This window comes from Neofelis nebulosa, chromosome 2 (assembly GCF_028018385.1).
Source record: "Neofelis nebulosa isolate mNeoNeb1 chromosome 2, mNeoNeb1.pri, whole genome shotgun sequence".
Taxonomy (NCBI): Eukaryota; Metazoa; Chordata; class Mammalia; order Carnivora; family Felidae; genus Neofelis; species Neofelis nebulosa.
In genome coordinates, this window is record NC_080783.1 from 168963244 (window position 1) to 168986780 (window position 23537).

The window sequence follows — 23537 nt, forward strand, 5'->3', positions numbered from 1 at the left end:
CAAATTGAATGTTACGTTGGATTCTAGCTAAAGGCAGCAGTTCTGTTTCTTTTTCATTTCCTTTGGACTTTCCCACCTCAAGGACCTGCCTGGCTGGGTATTCAGCCTCCTTCCCTGCCTCTGCTTCCCTTCCATCCTGCCCTTTGTGGGCCAGGAGGCCTCATTTACCCAGTGTCAGCTGAAGAGAAGTTCCTAATAAATTTACCAGATAAAAGGTGATTTCCTTCAGGCATTCATGGTGTGGTAATTTAGCCATCCCAGATGGAGATCTCTCTTACCTTCTGAAACAGAGGATTCAGGACCCAATATATCCTTTCCTCAGTGACTCAGGGGCTTTACCAGGAACAGTTTAAGGGTGACGAGGCTTTAAAATGGATGGTAGTTCTTCCACAGGCTCTTAAAATGTAAGGTTATTTGTCCCTACACTAAGTAGCTCCAGAAAACATTTTTGTTTTTATTTTTATTTTATTTTTTTGAGACAGAGAAAGCGCAGGTTGGGGAGGGGCAGAGAGACAGAGGGCGGGGGGGGGGGGGGGGGGGGGGGGGAGAGGGAATCCCAAGCAGGCTCCACACTGTCAGCGTAGAGCACAATCTGGGGCTTGAACCCATGTGATCTGAGCTGAAACCAAGAGTTGGACGCTTAACTGAGCCACCCAAGCGCCCCAAAACATTTTTGTTTTTTAAAACTTATCAGCATAGAAGAGTAGTAGAAACATCAAGATGAGAGCCAGTAAAAACATTTCACCTGTGTTGAAATCCTAGCTCTGTAACTTATAAGTTGTGCCTGGGTAATTTTAGGCAGATTTTCTAACCTCTCTACACTCGCTCTCTTAGCCTGTCTACAAAATGGGGATAATGACGGTACTTTCCTTGCAGGATTGTTGTGAGGACTAACTGGTTAATTCAAGAGACGATCGAACCAAAGTCTGATGGCAAACAGAGTAAAAGAGAAAGAAACCTTAACACCCCCCTCCCCCAAACAAAACCCTCCTATCAGTCTGAAGCAGCACCTATCACTCAAGATTAAATTACTCCCCAACTAGGGCTTGTGGGTAGAGTGATTGAGGAGGTCATTTTAACTCAGTGTGAAGAATTTCCTTCAAGTGGATTTACTACAAAATAAAAGTAGTGAATTTCCTACCACTGGAGATAAGTAAACAGAGGGTGAATACTGAATGGAGGGAGGGAATTAAGTGAGCTGGACTTCTGCACAGTTTTTCCAATCTGAGATTCTTTGGCTCACTATACATTTTTTTTTTAAACGTTTATTTATTTTTGAGACAGAGAGAGACAGAGCATGAACGGGGGAGGGTCAGAGAGAGAGGGAGACACAGAATCTGAAACAGGCTCCAGGCTCTGAGCAGTCAGCACAGAGCCCGACGCAGGGCTTGAACTCACGGACTGCGAGATCATAACCTGAGCAGAAGTCGGACGCTTAACCGACTGAGCCACCCAGGCGCCCTGGCTCACTATACATTTTTATTGAGATATCCTATGTGGGAGTTTACCTTTCTATTGAGAAATAAATATTTATATAGTATGTCATATGCTTATTTCTTCAGGTCCTTATTCTTGTCATTTAACTGAGGTTACTTTATAGGTACTGTGGTAGGCAACCTCCAAGTTGGTCTGCCAGTGATCCTATTTCCTGATAGCCATACCCTCGTGTAACTGTCTCCCTCTGAGTGTGGGCTGCATTTCAAGACTTGCTTCTCGGGAATAGAATGCAGGAGAGGTAATGGGGGTGGGGAGGTATTAAGAAATCGATTCGGTTACAAAAAGCCAGTGGCTTCCACTGTGCAGGCTCTCTCACTCTGAGTCAGACACTATGCTATGGGCCATAGCATATGGCTCATAGAAGCCTCGTTAGAAGCCAGGCACCGAGGCCCTCAGAATTGAGTCCCTCCAGCAACCACGTGAATGAACTTGGAAGCTGGCCCTTCCCAAGTTGAACTCTAAAATGATATCAACTCTGGCCAACAGTGAGACTAACCTCATGAGATATCTTAAGCCAGAGGCACCCAACTATGATGTATCTAGATTCCTGACCTACAAACACTGAGATAGTAAATGTTTAATATTTTTTAAGTGACTGAGTGTTGGGGGAATTTGTTACCCAGCAATAGGTAATGAATACAGTTAGTTACCCTTTTAAAAAATTATCCTAACAATGATGAGGATACAAAGATTAGGTTTCCTTCAGTTTATAGATTTCCATTTTAAACTTGGAAGCATTCTTTTTTTTAAATATTTAAATCTTTTAAAGATTTAAAAATCTTTATTTTTAAGAGAGAGAGAGAGAACGAACACAAGCAGGGGAGGGGCAGAGAGAGAGGGAGACACAGAATCGGAAGCAGGCTTCAGGCTCTGAGCTGTCAGCACAGAGCCCAATGCGGGGCTCAAACTCACAGACTGTGAGATCACGACCTGAGACGAAGTCAGATGCTTAACTGACAGAGCCACCCAAGCGCCCCGCATTCTTTATTATACAGAATTGAATAATTAATGTTGTATCAATGTTGTACATTGAACTGAACGGAGTTTAATAAAATTGACTCAAAGAAGTAAATGCAATCTAAGTTGTTGTCTCTTATTTACTACCAAAACTTAATACACAAATAAGTGTATTATGATTGTTGAATAATTCTCTAATACTAACTGCAAGTTAAGAAAAAATTAATGTTTATTTTTGAGAGACAGAGCGAGACAGAGCATGAGAGGGGAGGGGCAGAGAGAGAGAGAGAGAGAGAGAGACACAGAATCTAAAGCAGGCTATAGGCTCTGAGCTGTCAGCACAGAGCCCGATGTGGGGCTTGAACCCGCCCAGGCGCCCCACTAACTGCAAATTTAATTGTACTATTTATTCATCGGAAATTAAGAAGTAAAGGCTGACACACACAAAAAAGATCTCTAAGCTTAGAAATATCCATCTTAAACTTGATGTCAATATTTTTCCAATGATGTAAATACTGTCCTATGAAATACTGTTAGTCCCCAAACTTCTCACTTAAACTTGAGACTGGAAAAAAAATACTACTTGATTCCCTAGTTGGGGGAGTATAGATATACCATGAGGCTGATCTGAAGTATGAGGCAAACAAACCATCACCCCACGGCAAAGGTACCATATGTGATAAATGCCTGGACACACGTAAGACGGACCTAAAAGAGAACTCTCTGAGTTTCCTTACTTAGTTAGCTTTATGACTCTAGATAAAATATGCTGTCACTGAGAGTTGGTGTTAAGGCACAGGCCCACATTTGGAAAGCCAGAAGGCCAGCAGCCTGCAGCCCCTCCTTTAGTAGTCAAGTATTTTTCCTTCCCATTCCAACAGTAAGACATCCACCCTATAAACATCCTCATTGTCTCTGCCCAGCCTCTCTCCTAGTCCTATCCTTTTTAGATATCGGATCTGCCAAATTTGATATATTATGTTTTTACTTATTTGGATATTCCTTCCCTAGGCACTCAGAGGAATTAAACCTTATAATTAGTAATGTCATGGATGGGTAATTATAAGGGCTTGGGGTGGAGCAAAGACATAGCATGTGCCTGGAAGAAAACACAATAGCTTCCATTTGACAAGTCCCTGTCCAAGCCTTGATACAAGCATGTGTTGAGGTCAATATCAAAGAGGAAAGAGCAACTCAAATTTGGACTTCGCCCAAGCCATTGGATTCCCCACTCCTACCTCACCATTGTATTCCTTCTGCTACAAAATGACCTACCAACCAATCCCACCCTCAACAGGCAACCCAAATATGTCGATGGTATCAGTTACAGATTTGCCATGGGACTGAAAAAGAGCCAGCAATGGGTAAAAGTTTTGGATGTTCTGATTAGTGCAGAACAAATTGGTACAAAGCCACCATGATTTATGGCAGATAGCCTGTGTTCATATAGCTACTCACCTGGGGCAGATACTTTATTGTCATGCACAGACTAATCCTTACAACAATCTTACAGGGTAGGTCTTACTCATTAGAACCACGCCCCCCCCCCCCCCCACCCTGGGGCTTTAAAACAGTATTAGGCATTCAGCAGAAGCTAAATAATTATCTAGGAAGCAGAACAGAAGTAATGAGATAGAGCGAGCTCCTAAGATGAGTACATCCCTCCCTATGCTGTAGCCAAGTCTATAAAGTGTAGTCCTCAGCCATCTAGGCTTGAGGTCAACTTAGATGTTTGAGGCGTCTGCTCTAGTTTAGCCAGAGCTAGAAGTCCTACGGGAAACTGAATATCATAATAACCACGGGTAATATTCATTTAATATTTATGATGGAATCCTCGATCTTATTATCACCCTCAGTTTGCAGAAGAGGAAATTAGGCCTGGAGAGATCAAATAATTTACACGAGTTCGCAAGTTTATAAAAATTCCAGAGTAGGAATTTGAACTCACATTGGTTAAAGTCCAAAACCCACATACTTAACCACTATGCTAAATTGCTTGAAAACACCTCAACTCTCTCCCTAATGAGCAGGACAATGCTAATTTCTGATGTGTTTCCTTATGCAATTCACTCTAAGTTCTTTTTCCTCTCAACTGCCAGTAGAAGCTGTCAAGTGAATGCCCGTGAGCAAAAATTTAGGAACATCTTACTTGGCTTGAAAAGGACTCCAGTGAGTATTTAAGTAACAGTGCCATCAAAATTCCTCCAAGGCTGTGATGGTCACTCTTCTTGCCATGTTTTTGTTTGCCAACATTAAGAAAAACCAAAAAACCCAGAGGAGAAATGCCTCCCATTAAAGCAGCCTTCTGTTAATGTGTAGTGCAGGGAAGTTTGTAAGAAGAGGTTTAATGAGGTCTCAGTTTTAAAGCTGAAACAAATGTCAACATTTGAAAACCAAGGGGGTTCACATAAAAATCCAGATTTCTGGCTTCTCTTAAAATAGGAGATCTGGCAACCCTGGGCAGGCCCTCCTACGTGGCAATCACAGGCTGCATAGAAAAACAGCTGCCTTCTCCATGGGCCATGTGCCCTCTAGTTTACCATGCTCCCCAAAATGATCCTAATTTACTTACTTTGGGCTCCCTTGACTCACAATCACTGCCAGGCCACAGCCAAACATTTCTCTCCATTATTTGAATATCGTAATAATAAAAAATGGACTTAAACTCTGAACATGGCTTAACGACCGAGAAATCAAGTAGAAAAGTCTGGTGAGGAGTGTGGATAGGTAAACAGCAGCTGATAAATGGCATTGACCAACTAGCCAATCTGTCTTGAATACTTGGGAGTCAACCTTGTTCCACTGGCCTTACTGAATTGTGGGGAACTTTACTCTCAGCCGTCCTGTAATATTGGTCTGTGGCTAGTTGATGCTTGACAGGACTGGTAGGCAAAATTCTAAGATGATCCCAATGGCCCACACCCTCACTTCTGTGATTGTACTACATACAGTACATCCATCCAAAGATGGAGAGATTTTGCAGATGTAATTGAGGTTTCTAATAAGTTAATCACAAGGGAGAGAAAACCGATTAATTCAAAAGGGGATGGGTCTGATTAGAACAAATGAGCCCTTTAAAAGAGGGTCCAAGCCGTCCCTGAAGTCAGGGGCTCAAAGAAGAGACACTCTCCAGAAGAGACACTTGAAGAAACAAGTACATGGGAGTTTTACAGTTGCAAGGGAATGAATTCTGCCAACAGCTGAGCTTGGAAGAAGACTCCAAACTTCAGAGGAGACCACAGACCTAGGTGATGTCTAGACTGAGTCTTGTGCAACCCTAAATAAATCCTTTCAACTAGAACGCAGGTAAGCCATGTCTGAACTCCTGACCCACGGAATGATCTGTGTGATAATAAATGTACATTGTTTTAAGCTGTTATTAAATTCGTGGTAATTTGTTATATACAAACATAAACCAAATATGGCATCCGCCATCATTAGTTGTAATAATTCCAGTAGCCTCCACCTTTTAAGGGACCACCAGGTGCCAGTTACTATGCTTTGCATTTCTCAATACTATCTTAGTTTTAATGCAGACATACGGAACAACTTGAAAATATATTCTTTAAGTTTATCTCAATAGGATATATTCATTAAAAAAAATCCAACAAATAGATATTAGAATATAAAAGGGAAAATGACATAAGATTCCTTTCAGTAGTTTCAAAGCATGTGTCTTATTTCAAATATCTTTTCCTTCAGTTTAGCATGCATCCTAATTCCAGATTTTCTTTAATACATGAAAATTAAATTAGAGTGCCTTTGTACATTTGAAGGGCCGTGCTCATCTAAATGACAGCTGGTTACAAGAAGGAAGGATCAAGGCAAGAATCCTGCAGCCTGTTTACGTGCACATGCGCACAAGCAGACATCCACTCTTAAGTCCACGAGAGGCAAGGCTGACAATTAGCATTAAAAAGGATGTGGATATTCCCCTGGGAAATAAATGGGGCTGTGTTCTTAATAAAGTGGCAGGAAGAAGAGACTCTGTGAAGGAAGAAATCGTGCAGGCTGAGTACCTTTGATTGGAAAAGATGAGAAAACTGAATTAAGATCTTAGTCCTAGATGACGAATAGGACAACACATGAAAATTTTATCCCAGGTCGGTTTTTTAAAAATCCCTCTCGACATATCTGTGTGATCAATTTGCAATGTATTCCTATTGCCATCCTTGATCTATTAGTTTCTACGTCCTCTGAGAGAGCACACTTACTCGCTTGGAACTTTGTGTTATTGTTTGTGCTTCGAATCAGCTGAAATGCCTTTTGAAATCCCACTGCATGCTGGGTAGGACTGTCCAAAGACTTGACGCTGCTGACGAAGGTGGACATTTTCCTTTTTGTCTCACTGGTGGCTGGAGACAGGAACGTCTTATAGCACTGGTCGAGTGAGCACGTCCTGACCGTGTCGGCCACAGTCAGCACAGAGATCTGGAGGGCAGAAAAAGAAATCTTGTTATCATTTGAAAGTTTTTGTTTGTTTCTTTGTTTTTTTTCCCTAATTCTGGAAAAGCCCAAGAACTGAGAAGGCCTACACAACAGTTTCTGAGAGTTTAAAAAATAAATGTTTGGAGGCATAAATCTATCCAATTTGAAAAGGATTAGTTAAGGATTGGTAACGGGGAGGGACTCTAGAGTTTGTTTTTTTGTTGGTTTGTTTGTTTCAAGATGAAGTCAGCAGTATGGTGTTCTTCTATAACATTAAGAATAAATGTTGCATGCAGGGAAAAATCTTAGCAAGTACTAACCGTCTTGGTTTTCCAATTGGAGGTGGGGTGAGGGTAAAGCCACAGAGTGTTTTAAGCAACTAGATTAGTCAGTAAAACCTTAGGAGCTGAAAAAGTCAAAATGATGAAGCACAAAACGTCCACACGCAACAGATTATCATTAGCTATAAACACACCTGTCTCTGAGGTATCCTAGAGATTAGGACACCTCTAGAAGCCTTCCCTTATCCCACACTTCTCATAAATGTTGAGATAAAGTTCAGCCATCCACCAGCATCAAGCCCTTGTCCTTTTCCCCCCTCAGCACACAACTTCCAGTGTGAAAGTCACAGCTTATTGGAAATCTTACCAGAAGCCATGAAGGAAGAAGCACAAGACTTGGCTTGGTGGGGGCGATTGTAAAAGAGATTTGGAAACCAGAGTCGGTAGCTGCTTGCTCAAACAAGAATAAAAACCAAACCAACTCTCTTTTCCCAAAGTCATTTTAAATATGGATTTAAAAATATAGATCATAAAACATAAAGTACTTTTTGAAGGACATTGAAGGAAGATTCAGTTGCCACAGGGGTCACTGGGGTAATGGTCACCTTATCATGTTCATCGATGGCGCTGAGGATGACCCGGGCAGCATCCTTGGCGATCTGAAGCTGGGTGTCCGTGACAGAAGCCCCATGGTCCAGGATCACTACTATGTGCTTTGACTGTGGCCGGACCGTGGAGACGTAGATAGGTCTAGAAGGGGGAGAAGCTCTCTGGGGTCAGTCCTGGTTTAGGTAAAAAGACCTCAACCTACACAGCTGTGAACACTACAGATGTGCAGGCATTTGATGTCCATGTGTTTTTCCAGGGATGGCACAAGGATGGAGAGATCAGCTGGCAAGGAGAAATGGTATTGGTGCACTGAAACACTACCTTGAGACAATAGTAAACATAGAACAGGGACTGGTAACTTAGGTCTTCCAAAGATTAAAGCAACTGGGAGGAGATCTTAAGAAGCAAATTCAGTTGGTGGAGCATGTGACTCTTGATCTTGAGGTTGTGGGTTCGAAGCCCACAATTGGGTATAGAGATTACATAAAAAACTTGAAAAAAGGGGGGGCAGCAAATACTTTGGGGGGCTGGCCTTTTCAACATACTTGAAAGGCAATGCTCTCAGCTGTGTGTGGTGATACTGCTCAAGGTTACCCAATAGTCAGCTACAGAAAATGGAACTGGTGGCCCTTCGGGCTGCAGAGACCGCCCAAGAGGGAGAGGACGGTCCACTCGCCCATGCCACGTCCTCCTCTGCAGACGTACAGAGTGGGGCTGTGCTAGAAGTGAGGCAGACTGGGATCCGTGAGCACACTGGGCAGCCTTCAATAGCAGGTTTGGTTTGTCTCCACCAGACAAAGCTAACCGCTTAAGAGGGCCCTTTCCTTTCTGTACTAAAGCAATTCACACAGGTCAGCCACCAAAAGGCCCCTTATCTGAGCATTTAAAACCATGCCATCAAATTTGTCCAAGCCTGTGATAGCAGCTCTCCTTGCCAGGTTTTTGTTTGCCAACATTAAGAAAAGGGGGTGGAGGGAGGGTGGGGGAGGTCCAAAGGAGAAATGCCTCCCATCAAAAGCAGGCTTCGGCTAATGTGCAGTACAGGAAGGCTTGTGAGAGAGGTTTAATGTGGTCTCTATTCACAGTTTTAAAGCTGGAACAAATTAGGGGGAGCTTAAGAAAGCAAGTCAGCCTCAAGAGAATTGTTTAGTGACACCCCTAAAACCTAGATTTTTCCATGAAATGTCAGATGCCAGTTGAGTCACAAAAGCCTGGGCACAAATTAAGAAATATAGGCAAAGTTCAAAAAAAAAAAAAAAAAAAAAAAAAAAAGAATCTTTCAAAATCTGGCCAAGTTTACACTTTTGTTCTCAAGCCAAATGTCCTACATTAACCCTGAAGTACCACCGCACTTTCACTAGTCAGTAACATTAAGCCAGTAGGGAAATGGAATAAAAGAATCCAGGAGAGATGGCTACAGAAATGAAAGAGAAACCACAGAAAGGAAGCAAATCTGACTATCCCAACACGGACAACCATGTCAAATACTGAACTCTGCACATCTTCCAGGCAAGGTGAGTGAATTAAAAAAACAAGAAACAAAAACCAAAAACAAAAACAAACCTAGCATATCTCCTTTCCAACTCAACCCATATGAAATGAAAAGCAGAATGTGTTCACACTGTCACAATAAGTTGTTAAAAAACTGTTTTAGAGGGATGTGTAAATAGTAACATTAAATGTAAAATCAGGGAATCAGTCCCCACAGCATGATTTGTATCCACGGGTTCCTTTCCACATTTCTGAAAACCCATTCCACATTTCAAAGGATGTAGAGGACTTGCAACAGTTAAGTCAAGTAAAGAGCTGGGAACAGCAATCTATGAGGGGAGGAACCTGGATTACTACTTGGCCAAGGGAAGACAGCTTTGAGGGTTGGTTTAATGCAGATTCAGAGTGGATATGCATGAAACCTTCCAAGTGGAGGTGAGTGCTGATGATTTGTGACAAGGCCCTGCTTGTCCTTCTGGACTTTCCCTCATGGGTGATTCATTAACAGCAGCATGCCAGTCAAACTATCTTCTTAGAAGTAAATGCAAATTAGATGGTTCATGGGGTCTCTGGCCTCTCCTTAGATGAGCCAGACTAGACCCAAGGTCATGGCTTCTGGTCTAGTCTCTAAGACACTGAAGTCTTCAATCAGGATGTCTAGAGAGGGAACAGAAGAAACCATACCAACAACACAAAGATCTTTCTAGGAAAAGCACAGGAGAGGTATTTTCCCTGGGGACAATTTTAGACACAATTTAAAGTAAAGATAAAGAGAGGCTAAAGGGATGGCTAATTCAGACTCCAAAAAATGGCATGAAAAACGAACATCTTGCACTAGCTCCCGATTTTCTGGCATCAAACATCTGACACTGTGAAGGGAAGCTGTAGGGATTCAAAAGGGAAGTACCTTTGCCTAAGGGGTTCTGTAAATTGATGAGTCTTGTCATACAAATGAGCTCACCATTACCACCCTTCTGGCTAAACGGTACACACTCCACTCATTTCCGTGAGAAGAGCAGGGATGTTAACCATCTTCAATCCAATGTGTTCTGGACAACCTTAAAACTTCTAGTAGCTCAGATTGCATGTAAATTTCAAAAAGATGGCTAAGCGCATTGTCACAGAAAGGAAGGCTGGGAATCACAAAGTCCACTCTGAGACAGGCTATGGAGTCATGTAGGGTGGCACTTTAGAGAAAGGATTATCATTTCTGTCTCATCAAAGATGCCTGAAGCTCAAAACAACCTGGGCGCCTCCAACAATTTAATTTCTTTAGTGAATATTTTGTTTTCTTTGGCTTGTTAGACAGTTTATAGACAAACTCTGGGCTTTATCATTTGCCCTTCCTAGCGTTTCCATAGCCACACATGCTCAGTGGTGAAATCATTTTAGAACAAGTTCCTGAAATCACAGCTTCAAGGCAGAACCATGTATGTAAATGAGGAGTCTCTATTTCACACAGATGACTCTTAAGTAGTAATTAAAACCTTAGCATTTAGCAAGCAAGTCAACATACCTACTCCGATGCTCATAGCTGCCCTTACACCGGAACTTGTGTGCTGGGAAAACAGTGAAAATTCCTTCTTCCGAACTGAAATATTGCCACTTAATTCCAGGGTTGGATTTCAGGTTGTCTGCAAGAACTGGAGTGGGGAAAATGAAATATAACCACCAAATCCACAGGTGCAGGCAGGCACTGCTCCTTGGGCATCTGTTTTGCATAAACTGCTTGTAGTATGAAGAAATCCCACTAGATCTAAGGCTGTAAATTTTCCACTAAACATTTTCTTTCTGGTCCTTAAAAAACACCCATGAATAGAAAAATGTAATGAATGCTTCAGTCAAGCGAAGCTATTATTCTTACCACTGCATGGTGACACTCTATGTCCTGGAATATTTTCCCAGCATGAATGATTCATTTGCACTAGCCTCTCCCCTCAGTAGGTTGGTCCCTGTTGGACCAGCATACACTTGCTGGCTTGGGGTACATTCTCTAATTGTGGAAAAGAGTGACATTAAAGGGCTAGTCTCCAGAGGGACTAGACCCATGACCTTGACCCCGTTCACTCCACAATGAGGAAAATAGCACAGATGGTACTTGAAAGGTCAGAACCACCATCATTCAGTAATAGCTTACAGAGTGATTCTAATGTGCCAGTACTGGGATCCAGGCTTTCCTTCATGTTATCTCATTTAACCCCTAAAACAGCTGTATGATGAAGGCAGTATTATTATTCCCTACTTTGGACTTTAGAACATATGCCTAGAGGGGCGCCTGGGTGGCTCAGTTGGTTAAGCATCCAACTTTGGCTCAGGTCATGATCTCGAGGTTCAAGTGTTTGAGCCCCGCATCGGGCTCTGCACTGGTGTTGCAGAGTCTGCTTGGGATTCTCCCTCTCTGCCCATTCCCCACTTGCACACTGTCTCTCCCTGTCTCAAAATAAATTAAAAAACTAAAAAGAAAAAAAAAGAAAATGCGCTTAGAGAGCTTAAGTGATTTGTCTAAAGTCTCATCAGTAAAGGATGATGTCGGGATTCAAGCCTGGGTGTCCTGGTTCCTATGTTCTTACCACGCGGTATCGCCTCCCTTCCTATGTACACTGTATCCCGCCGATGCCACTGACATGCAGCAGTAATGACAGCTACCTTACCGCATGCAGTCCTGTCCCCAAACCTCCATGAAGCCTTGCTTATCCTCTCCCTTCTCTGATGCCCTTCTGACTCTCTTCCCCACTAAATCAGTTACAAATTATACACTCACTATGTGTACATTACTGCTTTATGTGCTGCAGGATACACACAGTCGAGCAAAAACCAAGCCCTGTTGCAGTAACTGATCCACCAGAAGACTTACATAGCAGGTCATGGGGCCGAAAGCAAGGGGAGGAGGAGTCTGGGCAAAGGCAAAGAGAAAGCGCCAGGCACATTTGACAAGAATGTATAGAAGCTCTGACCGCCACGCGGCCACCCTGGAGTCTGGTTCAGAGGTCGGCAAACTCTTGCAAAGAGTCGCAGTCAAGAACTCTGGCTTTGCAGACCAAGCAGTCTCTGTTGCAATGCATCCGACTCAGCAGCTGTAATGCCACAGTAGCCAGGACACGGACAGCCTTAAGTGTGAGGGTGTGCCAATTAGAGTTTATTTACAAACAATCAGCGGCGAGCTGGATTTGGTCAGTGGGCCTTCAGTTATAGTGCTGGTCCCCTGACTGCACTGTGTGTGATATGCACTCCACCGAGGGCCTAAAGCATGGTCAGTGCCTCACGCTTTCAGCGATTACCCCACCAAACATACACTGAGAAAGTGCAGCGTATTTTATCCTCACAAAAATTCTAGGAGTAACAAATTATTATCCTCAAGTTACAGACCAAGAAGCCCTCTCAGAGTTTCCTGGCCTCCCTGAGGGCTCCCCTCGGACAAGACGGCAGTCAAGCACGCGTGACCACAATGCCGGTGCCCGTCCTACTCTGCCAGGCAGAGGTCAAGGTCAACACCTGGACTCAGGCGACCACGCTCTCCCTGGAGACCTATGGCTGAGGTGAGTGCATGTCAACATGGAGGCGGCTCTTTCTCTGGGGGTCTGAAGCAGTCGCCTTGATCTCATGTTAGCACTGGTCTTGAGGCAGCCCTGCCGAGCCGGCAATAAAAAGGCAAACACTGCCTTTGGAAGTAAAGCTCAATGACCTCATTTAAAAGTAACATCTGTAACAATAAACAGGCTACAGTGAGACTATTAAAAGGGGAGCCAAGGAGAGCGAGAATGTTTTAAAAATAAATCAGAATTCATACAGTGCATGATACATTTAGTCTCCCCACAAAAGATCATTTTGGTTCCTTATAATCATTCCGCCACTAGAGCGTAAGTATCAGGCAAGGTTCCTCAAACCCTCCTGCTGAGAACTCCTTTGGCATCTGATTAAATTTCATCCATTATTCGGTACTAGCAGAAGATGATGGATATGATGGTAATGAGGACCCCAGGGCCCAGCAGCAATCTATCACTGTGGTGTGAACCCCAACTGGGCCCCTCTCTGACCTAGATGTGGAGGTGACTAGAGGCCTATTTTCCACACAGGCAACCCAGAGGCAGCTTCCCCCATTCCTAGAAGTTAGTGAGGTGTTGGGGCCACTGGATAACTTGGGCCGGGGTGCTGCATGCTCGCTCTTTCCTCAGAAATGCTGGACACCGTCCAGGAAAAGGCTGGGCATACGTCCAACCTGCCGGCCCACGATGCACAGTGTTAGGTTTTAGGCTATCAACGGGTAGGACCTGTATTCGTCTCAACTGCTCTGCACACCTAACTCAGACAGACACATGTGAAGGTGGCAGTAAATGGTTTCTTCTTCCCTGGAGCTTCTGCCCAATTGGAAGCTACTACAGTCTCTGAAATCCTCCAGCATCTTACCTCTCCCACCTTCTGGTTAGAGTAATTACTTTTCCGGGTAACTTTTCGCTCCTCCATCCCCAGAGTCGGAGATCCTTGAGGACAAGTTCTGTATCAGAGTCACCACTGTGCCTTGAGCAGAGATGCCCAGTTCTCTTCACATCAAGGTGCTCCCTCCGTGAGAGCTGCAGGGTTGAAGTGTGCAGCATACAGGCTGGGAGCCTCTGCTCAGAAGTACTCTTTCTCAGCCATCTGTGACACGTTTGTTTTAACCAACTCTCTTCTAATGCCAAATCCAATTAAAGATCGATATCGTGACTCAATCAATATAGAGAAAGGATAACGATAACGGTTGACGCTCTGTTCTCCCAACACCACTGCCAACATGACAGGCACAGAAATAGGTAATTAGAGAGAGAAAAAGCCTGCTTGTCTGATGATTTCGGGAGATGATACATGTCAAAATATATCAATTGTATGTTCCACTTGTGAAGTTTATGGCCTGTCAATTATGTCTCAATAAGGCTGATTTGATAATAAGACAGCAAAAGTTTACGGAGCATCGTACAGACCAGTTTTACACACAGTGTGCCGATTTTCATAATTACTTTAGGAATTTGTTATTATATCCGTTTTACAGATGCTGAATGAACTTGCTCAAGGGCAGAGTCATGATTTGATCTAGGTGTGTCTGCCTCCAAAGCCACATGCTCTTTCCAGAGCACGACAGTGCCTCTACGAGGTCAGTGAATAGATGCTGAATGCATTGGCAATCAGCAGATTGAAAAGTCTCTTGAGAGGCAGAATATACAAATGTTGGTGTTTCTCAATCAAAATAACCAGCTGCATTAGTGTGTAAATATACAATGTGAATAAATTGCAATTAAGAAGGCACGTGACAGAAAGGATAGGACAATGGCAAGAAGACTTAAGCTAATGTGAGCATTTAATCTTGTGAGAAAAAAACAAATGGCTGAGCTGCTAAAACTGGCCCACGCCAGCTGAGCAGTCCAATGTCACGGGGTTCACCACTGACCCCACAGGCTGGCTTAGCTGGAAAAGGGCACAGACACATACTGTAGCTCAGAAGCTAATTATAACACTCAGGACTCTGAGTGACACTAAGCCATTAAAAGCATATTTTAGAGAACAGAGTTTTTATGCAGCTGAGAAACTATATCACTGAGACCTCTTAATTATTCTGTAGGTGTTCAACAGATTGGAGGGGTCTTTCACTGTCAATTTGAATAAACATAAGAAAGCCCGTTGGACACAGGCCCAATGCTATTTTGCACTATTTAATTTGGGTTGGCACTTAGGAACTAGAAGAAAGATGCTGATAAATCAGAATGGACTGGGAATAGGAAGCCATGGATTTTGGTCCCATCTCTAAGACTGGCAAGCTCTCTGACCTTAAATCTACTCAACTATACAGCATCCAAAGGCATCTTTCTAAAATGCAAATCAAATTCCAACATTGCTTTGCTGAAAACCCTCCCAAGTTTCCAACTGTGCTACAACTCACATTGCATCCAAAACTGATAAGGCCCTGCACCATCTGGCCCCTTCCTACTCTCCATACTCACTTTATATATACATATATACACGTATATGTATATATATGGAGAGTATGTATATATATAAAGAGAGAGAGAGAGAGGAGAGAGAGAGAAAATGAATCTTAAGCAGGCTCCAGGCTCAGCGTGGCTTCAGCCCCATGACCCTGGGATCATGACCTTAGCAGAAATCAAGAGTCAGACACTCAACTGACCCCACTCCAGGCGCCCCGCTCTAACCTCACTTTTACCCTCTTCAACTCACTACACTGTATGTCAAGAGCTACATCTCTCAGTTCGGCAAATGTGCCAAACTCTCCACACAAGGTGATCCTTAGCCCGGAAGAACTCTTTTACCGTCTCAGAGAGACCTTCCCTGACCGCCCCCCGCCCCCACCCCCCACCGCAATTATCCTCTCTCATAGCTCCCTGTATTTTCCTTATAGCAAAAGTTAGTAATGGTCAGTGTACTGATTTTGTGGCTATGTTTCAGGTCTCTCAGGCAGACTTGCCATAAGCTCTGTGAGGGCAGGAGCAGAGTCTGGAGCCAAGTTCATCACAGAGCCTGGTGCCTGCCTCGTTTTAGGAAGCACTGAGTCGCTAACTGCTAGATGAACCAGTGAATGATGGCATTGGCCAAGGCTCTTCACCTCTGCCCCCAATGAACTCTCACAATGTCCTCTTCTCTAGTCTCTACGTGATGGATTTGGATGAGGTTATTTCCATAGATCCTTTAGAAACCAAAGAGAAGTAAGAAGGGTAACGAATGAGGGTCAATAGGAAGGAAGGAAGAGCAAAGATTTATAATTAGAAAGAGCAAATTTCTAACGGACTTTGATCAAGTTTATGCAAAAAAAAAAAAAAAAAGGAGGAAAAAATTAGTATTCTTACTTCCTAGTAACTTAGAATAACTTGGTAGTCAGTACTAAGAGATGATTATTACTGACCCAAGAGTAAGGAAAATGTCCAAATAGGACCAAGAAACATTTAGACAGAATGAGAGAGAAAATTCATATTGGCCTTTAACAAACGAGGGGGTTCCCGTGACAACTCCTTGTTCTTTAAAGGCAAGCTCTGTTCCCCAGGTCACTTTCTGTGTAGCTTTCAACAAATTTACTATTTTTCTCTCATAGTTCCTATGTTAATTCTAGCAAAGACAAATTCAAAATACCTAATGGCTTATTTTTCTTGAATCACAACACACAAATCGTTGTCGGAAAAGCAGCTAAAAAATGTTCCTTTCCGGGGTGTCTGGCAGGCTCAGTCGCACAGCACGCGATTCTTGATGTCAGGGTCGTGAGTTTGAGCCTCACGTTAGAGGTAGCGTTTACTTTAAGAAAAATGTGCCATTCCCCTTTATAGGCGTTCTTTATTTCCCATTTATTGCGTCTCAAGATTTGTCTGCATTCAGTGTAGTATGCTGTCTGTGGAGAATTCTAACATATGGGCTCCAGATCCCATGGCCCCCAAATATTTCCCTTCCAATTTCACCATCTACATCTGACCAATTCTTCCATCAGCTTCTCTAGTCAAAATGAAGCCATGTCCCCAAACTCCTTGACTGCCCTTTTTAATGCTTAAACCACCAGGCTGATGAGAAATAGATGGATTACAAACTGCTTGTAGTTGGGCTGTGACTTTGGTTTTTCCTGATGGTATTATCCACCAAAGGTAGAAACACAAAGAAATTGCTCTGTAGTAGAAAGCTTGCCTCCCACCTCAAGGAACTCTGGCCTTTCTGATGCCCAGCCCAACACTACTCAGCTAAACACACAAAGCTATCTACCTCCCACAGCTTGCCAAATATAAGATACAAGAGCTGTCCTAAATACACAGAATGGCAGACAGGCAGGCATGCGCGCGCGCGCACACACACACACACACACTTCCCCAAAAGACCAGAAATACAGAGCACATTTCAATAATATTCTGTGCAACAGCAATCATTTTGGAGGGGAATAAAACAAACATTTTTAGGACTCCAAACCAAATTTGTGGCATTATACCCTGTATCAAACCTTCCAGTTCCTACTCCTAGCTCCCTTCTAGAGCATCATTTTACCACATATTCTGGAGGAGCCATATTTCATGGACCCTCAGACACTGTTTATATGTTCAGGAGTGGTAGGCATATTGAGTATTTGGTCATGTACCAGGCACTTTGCTAAGTCTTTTATACAGATTATCCCAGTTAATTCTCATTACAACCTTTTGAGGTAGGTTTAATTTAGCATTCAGGTAACCAAGGCATATAGAGGTTAATCTTTCAAGTGTCTGACAGCTAAGCAAGAGCCAAACAAGAGTTGAAGGCTTCCTGTGGAGCTTTACCAAAGAGATATTATTATTCCCATTTTAAGCTAAGCATATTATGCCTCAGGAATGGAAGAGTGACCCTAAGCTCTGACCCCTGAATGGGCTCCAGGCCATGTAGCCCAGTGATTCTTCCACCACAATGACCATGCTAGTAAAAGGCCACTGCCAAACTTAATGACAGCTGACCCAGCTAATCCCACTGTATTTACTTCAGTCTAATATGAAGGAGAGAACATCCTCAAATCTCTGGTTCTGCTCCAAACTCACAGTTCCTTGTATCCATTCTAGGTTATCTACATAATGCAAAACTAACCATTCCATTCTGTCCTTGATTCAGTTAAGACAGCCTGGTCATGGGCTCAGAGAATCCAGAATAAACTTCTGGGGCAATCTAGGATCAGTGTAGGACTTACTACTCCATCCCCTTCCTTTTAATAGACCACACCCAGAGGACCCAAAGGACCAGGTGATCTCCAAACATTCATGGAAAGGGTAGGAGAAACTTTGAACAGAGTTCTCAAAGCCTAGCTGATTGTCACAATCAGCTCTTGCAACCTACGGACTCCCAAGCTTTACCAAGCACCATTTTGAGTGGCCAGGTCTGGGCTGGGTTTTTTGACAAGGCACTCCAGGTGACTCTGATGACTGGAACAACTGGACCAACACATTTAACTCCATTGTCCCATCTGTTTCCTTAGTTCTACTTTCTTCCTAGACTGACTGTCCTCAGCATATAAACATTTTCAAGTTTCCCTAACTTAAAAAACAATGAAGTTTCCCTAACTTAAATGATTAGCAATAGCAGAAACAATAGAACACTTCCTTCATGCTATCTCTTCCCTAAGTTATCAGGGACCTTTCCCCTTGTTCGCAGCCAAACAACTTGGAAGAGTGATCTACAAAGATTCTCTGTTTCTTGCCATCTCATTTATCCCTCATCTAGCCATTTTGCTTATGCCATGGCCATCTCTCGACTGCCCCCTCCCACTTTTGGAAAACATGTAATAGTCTAGCCCGGTTTTCTTTTTCTTCCAGGCTAACTACACTTCCGTCCACTCTCCACAAAGCTCTCTGGCTTATGCTGCTTAAAAGTCTGTCAGCTTGTTGACTCCAAGCTAAAAAACAAATCAAAACCAAACCCAACCAAAACCCAACTCCTCAGAGTAATATACAAGTGGTTAAAAACGAGCTTAGTGTTATCTTCATTTCCTGTTACTTACTCCCTCTTATACAAGGATACCGATTGTGCTGGCTGCAATTTTTATAGATTTCTAAATGGGAAATGTACTTACCACATGCATATCACCAGGATAATTCCCGTTGTCTTTTGAGACTCAGCTCAATCTTAGAATCTGGGCTCAAGTGCTCCAGGGTACCTTTATCATTATAGCACTTAGCTGTATGGTAACTGTATTGTCTGTTGATCTTCTCCTTCCCTTCACTCCCCTCAATAAATACATATATACAACTGTTTTTAAGCTTTGAGAGTAAAAATTCTGTCTTGATTATTTTGGTGTCTGCCACAGAAACTAGCATATATAGATGCTACCTGAGAGAAGCTCTTTAGGAGGAAGTACAAGGAATGAGTCATAGGTTGGTTCTGGATCTCACGCTTCGGTGACATGTAAAATGAAGCTGCTGTTAACTGACACATGGAACATGGAGAGGGAAGAGGTTGGCTTGGAAGAGTCTAAGACTATGGGTTTGATTTTAGACATAAAGAGTTTGAAATGATTACAGATTACAGGGATGGAAAAATCTCATCTTAAGCTGTCTGTGGTAGGAAGCCCATTGGATTAGGAGTCAGGACACATAATGTTTAGTCATCTCAATACCAACAATTTGTTTGACTTTACGTAGATCAATTGGGCCTGTTTCTCATCTATAAAATGGACTGGATACTTGTCTTTGGTATCCATAGTAAGAATAAGATGAAAACATGAGATGGTTTATGAGGTACTAAGAAGCAGAGCAGATTGATTTTCTTGTGTACATTGTGTGTTTGGACTCACCATAGTTAGTATCATGCAAATGTAGGATGATATTATTCATGCCCATAGTCTGTGTCATTCTATATACCTGGGATATTTATGTCTGATTTGCTGTGAAGCTAAAGAAACCAGTGCTACCTTGCAAGCAAATTACAACCACATTCTTTTCTTCACTAAGGTCCTTCAAAAGGCTTGGCTCTTCCATTATAAAAACAAAAGCACAAAGCAAATCCTAGTCTCTCCCTCTCTCTTCCTTCCTTCCTTCCTTTCATTCATTCATTCATTCATTCATCCATCAAAAAGCATTTACTGTGTACCTGCTATGGGCAGGTCACTAGATCGGGAACTCAACGAATAAAAACTAAATGAAAAGGAGCAGAGGATCAGGTAGATATTCAAGATAAAAAATTCAATTTCTAAGAATGTACCGTAGAGTAAAATAATAAAGAAGAGTTGTAGCTGGGCCAACATGACTCTGAATGACAGCCCCCCAGCCTGCAAGCTCCCCCTGAGGTGGCTGAGGACTCCACTGAGACTGTATCTCAGCCCAACTTCTCCCACCGCTCAATCCCACTTCTTTCCTTTTCCCGCAGGCTGCCAGTCTCCATGAAGCATGCCCCTAGTGAACCCAACCTGTACAACCGACAAGGAATTCTACCTATAAGAGTCAGGAAAGATGACAGAGAAGTTGGGCCCCGAGGAATGAGCAATATTTTACAAGTCAGAGAAGGCAGGCACTGTATTTTAGGATAAAAACAATAACATAAGCTAAAGTATGGAAGAGTGAGAGAGATTGGGGATTTGAAGAAATGAAAGTGATTCCCTGAGGGTAGAGGGAAGAGGAGGAGGAGAAAATGGAGATGAAAGGCGTCTACTTTATCTTACAGGTGAGTCATCAGAGGTTTTTGAGAAATGGAGTTACAGCGCAGATGTTTGCAAAATATCTATGGTGTACAGAATATATTGAAAAAGAGAATAAAAGCAGAGAAACCTAATGGGAGGTTTTTTATATTAATTCTGTATTTAATTCTATATTCTATATTAATTTCTATATTAACAGAAAGGTCTATGAAGATCTAAGTTTATTGTCATTAGCAGTGGAGAAGACAAAGGGATTCAAGACATATCTTTGAACTACGGATTCTGAGCCAGGTTGCCCCTTCAGTGCAAAGGGGACAATGAGAACTACATCACAAGTCAGCATAATACCCAGGAAGAAGCACACATAGTAAATGCCTAGTGAGGGGTCTTGTACATAGTAAATGCTTAACAATATCCACTCACTCACACTCTCATTTGATCACCAACTCAAGAGAAATCTGTTAAAACCTGGAGAAGTACTAGGGGGAAAAAAAGGTGAGGAAGAATTCCCAGTGTGACCAGGATGGAGGTGGAACTAATCGTGATAGTGAGCCCAGACTGGGGAGAAGTTTAGAGAAAAGTGAGTGGTCTGTTTAATTTTTGAGGTAGCAGGGTGCCTGGGTGGCTCAGTCGGTTAAACATCTGACTCTGTTTCGGCTCAGGTCACAATCTCATGGTTTATGAGTTCGAGCCCCAAGTCCGGCTCCAGGCTGACAGTGCAGAGCCTGCTTGAGGTTCTGTCTCTCCTTCTCCCTCTCTCTGCCCCTCCCCCTCTCACTCTGTCTTTCAAAAATAAATAAATAAACTTAAAAAAAAATAATTTTTGAGGTAGCTACAGAATAATCACAGAGACATGTGTGTCTTAAATTTGGTTACTCAGTAAAAAAAAAAAAAACTCAAATAGGCCACAGCTGGAATGAGAGATTTGGAATATTTCATAGCATGTGGTAGGAGCCAAGGTGCTGGCTAAATTGAGAACATTTGGGGAGATAACATTTAGAAGTGAGGAAGGTGAGTAAGAGAGGACATGTGGGGACATCTACTTGAGGAAAAAGGAGCTTAAGAAAAAAAATGAAAAGGACTCAGAAGTAAACAGGTAAATGGTACAGAGTAATTTTATAGAAACCAAAGGATGACAGACCTTCAAAAAAGAAGTTTACCTGTCAACTACTACACAGGGGTCAAGGAAAACTGAAGAGGGGTCACCTGAAATCCCTCCAGGGGAACAATGATACAGTTAAAAAAAAATTGGGACATTCTAAATGTTAAACTGGGGCAGACTGGTTAATTCAGGGATTTTTTTTAAGTTTATTTATTTTATTTTGAGAGAGAGATAAAGAGGGGCAGAGAGAGAGAGAGAGAGAGAGAAGAGAGAGAGAGAGAGAGAGAGAGAGAGAGAGAGAGAGAGAGAGAGAGAGAGAAAATCCCAAGCAGGCCCTGCACTGTCAACACAGATCCCAATGCGAAGCTTTATCTCACAAACCATGAGATCATGACTTGAGTGAAAATCAAGGGTTGGACACTTAACCGACTGAGCCACCCAGGTGTCCCTACTTCAAGGATGTTATACAATCATTACCACCATGATCTAGAAGTATATTTATTCACATATATACAAAGAAATGTTCAGGATATATTTGTTAACTAAAACAAAAACAAAACCAGGCTGTATCCATTATGATATGTATTATGAGAGAAGATGCATATGAGAATATATGCAACTAATAAAATCTTCTGCAATCAGTATAAAAGGGTTGTTGTGACAAACTATAAGAAAGACTATCTTTGCAGTAGCACCCATTATAGGGCTGGAACTTGAAGGGGAATCAGTGAAGAAAAGAGGCCTCTGTATACTTAATTTTGTATATACGTGTACACACACATGTAAACTGAATCGCATAGCCTCAACAATCTAGATTTCTAAGTGACTGAATAGTTTTTTTAATAGTATTTAATTTTTTTTTTTATTATTTTTTTTGGGGACAGAGAGAGACAGAGCATGAACGGGGGAGGGGCAGAGAGAGAGGGAGACACAGAATCGGAAACAGGCTCCAGGCTCCGAGCCATCAGCCCAGAGCCTGATGCGGGGCTCGAACCCACGGACCGCGAGATCGTGACCTGGCTGAAGTCGGACGCTTAACCGACTGCGCCACCCGGGCGCCCCAATAGTATTTAATTTTTAATGTTTGCTTACTTTTGAGAGAGAGATAGAGAGAGAGCGGGGTAGGGGCAGAGAGAGAGGGAGACAGATGATCCAAAGTGGGCTGTGCACTGACAGCAGTGAGCCCGATGCAGGGCTTGACCCCACGAACCATGAAATCAGGACCCGAGCTGAAACTGGACGCTCAACTGACTGAGCCACCCAGGCACCTCTAGATTTCTAAGTGACTGAATAGTTTTTAGATGTTATATGAATAATTATCACATCTCTTGTGACGCTAATGCAATCATGAAGCTCGGACAGTTAGGCATAAAAAGAAACAAGAAATTCCTAGTTTGATTTTTATTCTCTTATTTTAGGTTTTGAGATAGAACACAAGCTTTTCATTGCATTGGCATTAGCATACTGAACAGATAATTCCCATGGCATTTCAAAGAAGAGAGAGAAGCCTACAACACACAATCTTTGGCATTCACAGAAGGATGCAGTGAAGCCCCTGAAAGTGGCAACACAGGCCCCGGTGCCCACCTGTGCCTCCGGCAGCATGTACCGCTGTAACCTGACTTACAGATGCCCTTACGCCCCGTGAATCCCGTTTCTCGATGGAGACTGCGACGCTACCAAGATCGAAGTTTGCAACTTCAAATGAGGTCTTTAAATCAAACACAATATAAAAAAAGTCCAGGCACTTTTTCTTTTGGCAAGAAAGACTAACTCCCCCTCTGCTCACACCTCAATTGCATAACTCAAGGGAGCAAGAGGCAACTTTCCTTGGACTCTTCAAATAAACTCTCTTTAGGGATCAGGCTACACACAAGAAAATAGCTCAGCAGGAATTTAAAAAAAGAGAGAGACAGGGAGGGAGGGAGGGAGGGAAACTAGGGATAAAAGCAAGAAGGAATCTGAGCAAAACATTACCAGCACCATAATGTAACGCATGAACTGTCAAATGCTGGTTGCCTGAATGGAATCAGGGACAAGGAGTCAGTTTAGAAAGCAGAGATCTGGC

At 42.7% G+C, this 23537-nt stretch overlaps 1 protein-coding gene across 2 annotated transcripts in view; it reads right to left on the minus strand.

Annotated features, from left to right (window-relative positions):
- Positions 1-23537, minus strand: part of CACHD1 (cache domain containing 1) — a 211297-nt gene that overhangs the window by 46809 nt on the left and 140951 nt on the right. For both annotated transcript variants that reach the window (XM_058717124.1, XM_058717125.1), the window contains 3 exons: positions 10780-10906; positions 7769-7913; positions 6669-6885 (listed from right to left, as the gene is read on the minus strand). In XM_058717124.1, coding sequence (XP_058573107.1) covers positions 6669-6885; positions 7769-7913; positions 10780-10906 — 489 coding nt within the window. The remainder of the gene's footprint in view (positions 1-6668; positions 6886-7768; positions 7914-10779; positions 10907-23537) is intronic.